We start from the raw sequence: 3,142 nt of genomic DNA on the forward strand, positions 1-3,142 counted from the left end.
TTCAACCTATGTCGTTTAGTAAACTATCCTAGAACTTTAGGAGTAAAGCGTGATCCAACTGATTGAACTGAATGATCTAGAGCGAGTTTTTAAAACACTTCCTTGTTTGTTAGCTTTTTAAAAGATAAGATCAGAATAACAAACAAGTAACTTTCAAGACAACAATGCATTTGTTCAAAACTCTATCCTTTTTTGACGGCTTAAGATACAACAAAAAATCAGGACTTGAAATTTCATTCTTCTCCACTTAAATGATTTTGCAAAATTAAAGGCTTCGTATTTACCACGTGTCTTCTTCTTATTGGTCATTTTCCCCGAAGTGGATAGAGTTTCGACCAATAGCGATTTAGGATGATCCAAATAAGCCAAACGCAATCTAAAAATGAGCGGCGTCCGAAGTAGGAGAAGGAAATAGGGAAGTTGCGATGGCGAGCTGTGGTGAAGAGGTGAAGAAGGTAATGGGCGAAGGAGGAGGCCCGGCGGCGAAGTTCTGCGACTTCTGCGGCGCCTCACCAGCCGTGTTACACTGCAGCGCTGACGCTGCGTTCCTCTGCGGCGCCTGCGACGGTCGCGTGCACGGCGCCAACGGCCTCGCTTCCCGCCACGAACGCACGCGGCTTTGTGAGGTGTGCGAGCGCGCCCCGGCCGCCGTCGCGTGCAAAGCAGACGCGGCCGCCCTCTGCGTCAGCTGCGACGTCGACATACATTCCGCCAACCCGCTTGCCCGCCGCCACCACCGCGTTCCCCTACCCACGTTCGTTGGCCCCCCCGCCGCCGCCAATGCTTCCCTCCAGGAGGATGGCGACTCCGGCTACTCTCTCCTCCAGCAGGAGTCAGCTGTGCCGCGGTTCTTCTTCTCCGACGCCGACGCCTACCTGGACCTCGACTACGCCGACAAGCCGAAGGCCGTCGACGAAGAAGCAAATCCATCCGCGTGTCTCCTCTTTCCCGGCGGCGGCTGGAATTTGGATCTCAATGCGACTGGATTAAAACTCGAACCCGATCTTTCCTTTTGCCACAGCGTAAATTTAACTATTTCGAATCAACTCCAGTTGTTTCATCAGTCAAAAAGATCCACTGAGATTTATTAATTAGTTATTCGCGGTGCAGGAGTCGTCGGAGGCGGCAGTGGTTCCGGACATGTCGCAGGCGATGGCCGCGACATCGTGTAATAACTGGGATCCGGCAGCCGTGCGGGCGGAGCGGGAGGCGATACTGACACGGTACCGGGAGAAGAGAAAGACCCGGCGGTTCGAGAAGACGATACGGTACGCGTCGAGGAAGGCATACGCGGAGGCGCGGCCGAGAGTGAAGGGACGATTCATTAAGCGGACAGCGGCGGAGGTTGATGGCATCTACTCGTCAGCGGAGGAGGCGATGACGGCGCTCATGGCCGACAATGATTACGGCGTCGTGCCGTCCTATTGATCAAATTAGCCGGCAAACATGCAAGCAGATTAACTAACATTAATTGTCTACTCTGTAAATAAACTTAATCGATCGTATGCTTGTGCAAATGAAAATATATATACTCCTCTATTTCATAAAACAGAAGCCCTAAATCCTCTGTGTCGTTCATCCACTTTCAACCCTAAATATAAGTCATCTTGTTCAACTCTCAGCTCATTACAAGTGAGTTAGAATTTTTACTTGCACCTATACTGATCATCTCCCTCTCCTTTTTCTACTCGTGTTTCAGAATGACACAAAAAAAATATTACGAAGGTATATTGAATATTTATCTTTTGCCCATTATACATTCTAATAACCAACTATTTAAAATTTACTGTGAGAACATTTTAATGCTTGATTTTAAAGAACATGAACTGATTTTCAAAAATTACAATATTAGTGTTAGTCTTCAAAAATTAGCACTAAAATTAGTGCTAATTTTTAAAAATCTATTGACGACATATTGGTGCTGGTTTTTGTAAATCAGCACCAACGTTGGTATTGATTTTCAAAAATTAACACGAACATTGGTTATGGTTTTCAAAAAATCCATTGACTGCACATTAGTTCTAGTTTTTACAACATCATCTTTATTATTTATATTCTTCAGTATGCTTACTAGTTAAAGATTTCATTAACTAAATTATATATATCTTTGTTATACTTTGAATTTTTATCTAGATGAATTAGAGTTCATATCTTGTAAAGAATTGGAATGCTGATGAGAATGAGGATCTATAGTTGCTTGTTGTTATATCTTGTCCGCTAGTGACAGTGTTAGATTTCAACCCTATATTTAAACTATTTTACATTCCATTTAATAGTTACAAGTTATTGCTAGTTATATTTCACAAACTGAAATCTATGATGATTTTCCTATATGCTATATATCTTGAATCTGGATTTAAGTTAGATAGGATTACTAACTTATTATGTTCATGTAAAAATAGAACATTATTATTTTTTATGATTACATATAGAAAACTAAGTCTTTTACTAGTTAAGAAGTTGATTGGTTTAAGCCTTTTAGAATTCTATTTTAATGTATCCGAATGCAAATATTTATAGGCTCACAAAGGAAATAGACTTTAAAAATTAATTCTAATATGAAGAATGAATTTGAAAAATCAATCTGTATAAACCATGAATTATTTTATGGTTATTACAATTTACTTACATTGATTTGTATTACACACAAATTTATATATGAGGACTAGACATATCCCATACCCCAACCAAGTTTTTTTTTTATACCCCAACCAAGTTGAAGTTCCCTTAATATTGGGATTGGGAGTACTCCTTCCTTAATCTACAACTGTATGAGACATCACATTTGATTTATTTGGCCTACGTGTAAACAATTTTCCTCATGTTAACTGGAATTTGTAAAAATAAAAATTTTAATTCTTAGATGATATTTATATCTGTCATATTTTTAAGAAAAGTTTATAATTTTTTATACAACTCAGTTCTACATGTGAATTCTATTAATATTGACAATGAAATGATATCATTGTCTTTCATAAAATGTGATCTAGAAATTGAAACAGGATATTGAATTTGAAGAACCCAAGAGGCAACGTTGTTGCTGGTTTCGAAAAATTAGCACCAATGTAGCGTTGGTTTTGCAAGCAGCACCAACATCCGTGCCACTTGAACATAGACATAGATTTTTATGTGAGTATCAAAA

At 39.9% G+C, this 3,142-nt stretch overlaps 1 protein-coding gene across 1 annotated transcript; it reads left to right on the forward strand.

Moving 5' to 3' along the window:
• Positions 1-394: 394 nt before the first annotated feature.
• Positions 395-1,615, forward strand: LOC122000398 (zinc finger protein HD1-like). Its single transcript, XM_042554810.1, has 2 exons — positions 395-1,022; positions 1,111-1,615. The coding sequence occupies exons 1-2, from the start codon at positions 426-428 to the stop codon at positions 1,426-1,428; spliced, it is 915 nt and encodes a 304-aa protein (XP_042410744.1). The 5' UTR covers positions 395-425; the 3' UTR covers positions 1,429-1,615.
• The last annotated feature ends 1,527 nt before the right edge of the window (positions 1,616-3,142 follow it).

The sequence above is a fragment of the Zingiber officinale genome, chromosome 7A (genome assembly GCF_018446385.1).
Source record: "Zingiber officinale cultivar Zhangliang chromosome 7A, Zo_v1.1, whole genome shotgun sequence".
NCBI classification, from domain to species: domain Eukaryota; kingdom Viridiplantae; phylum Streptophyta; class Magnoliopsida; order Zingiberales; family Zingiberaceae; genus Zingiber; species Zingiber officinale.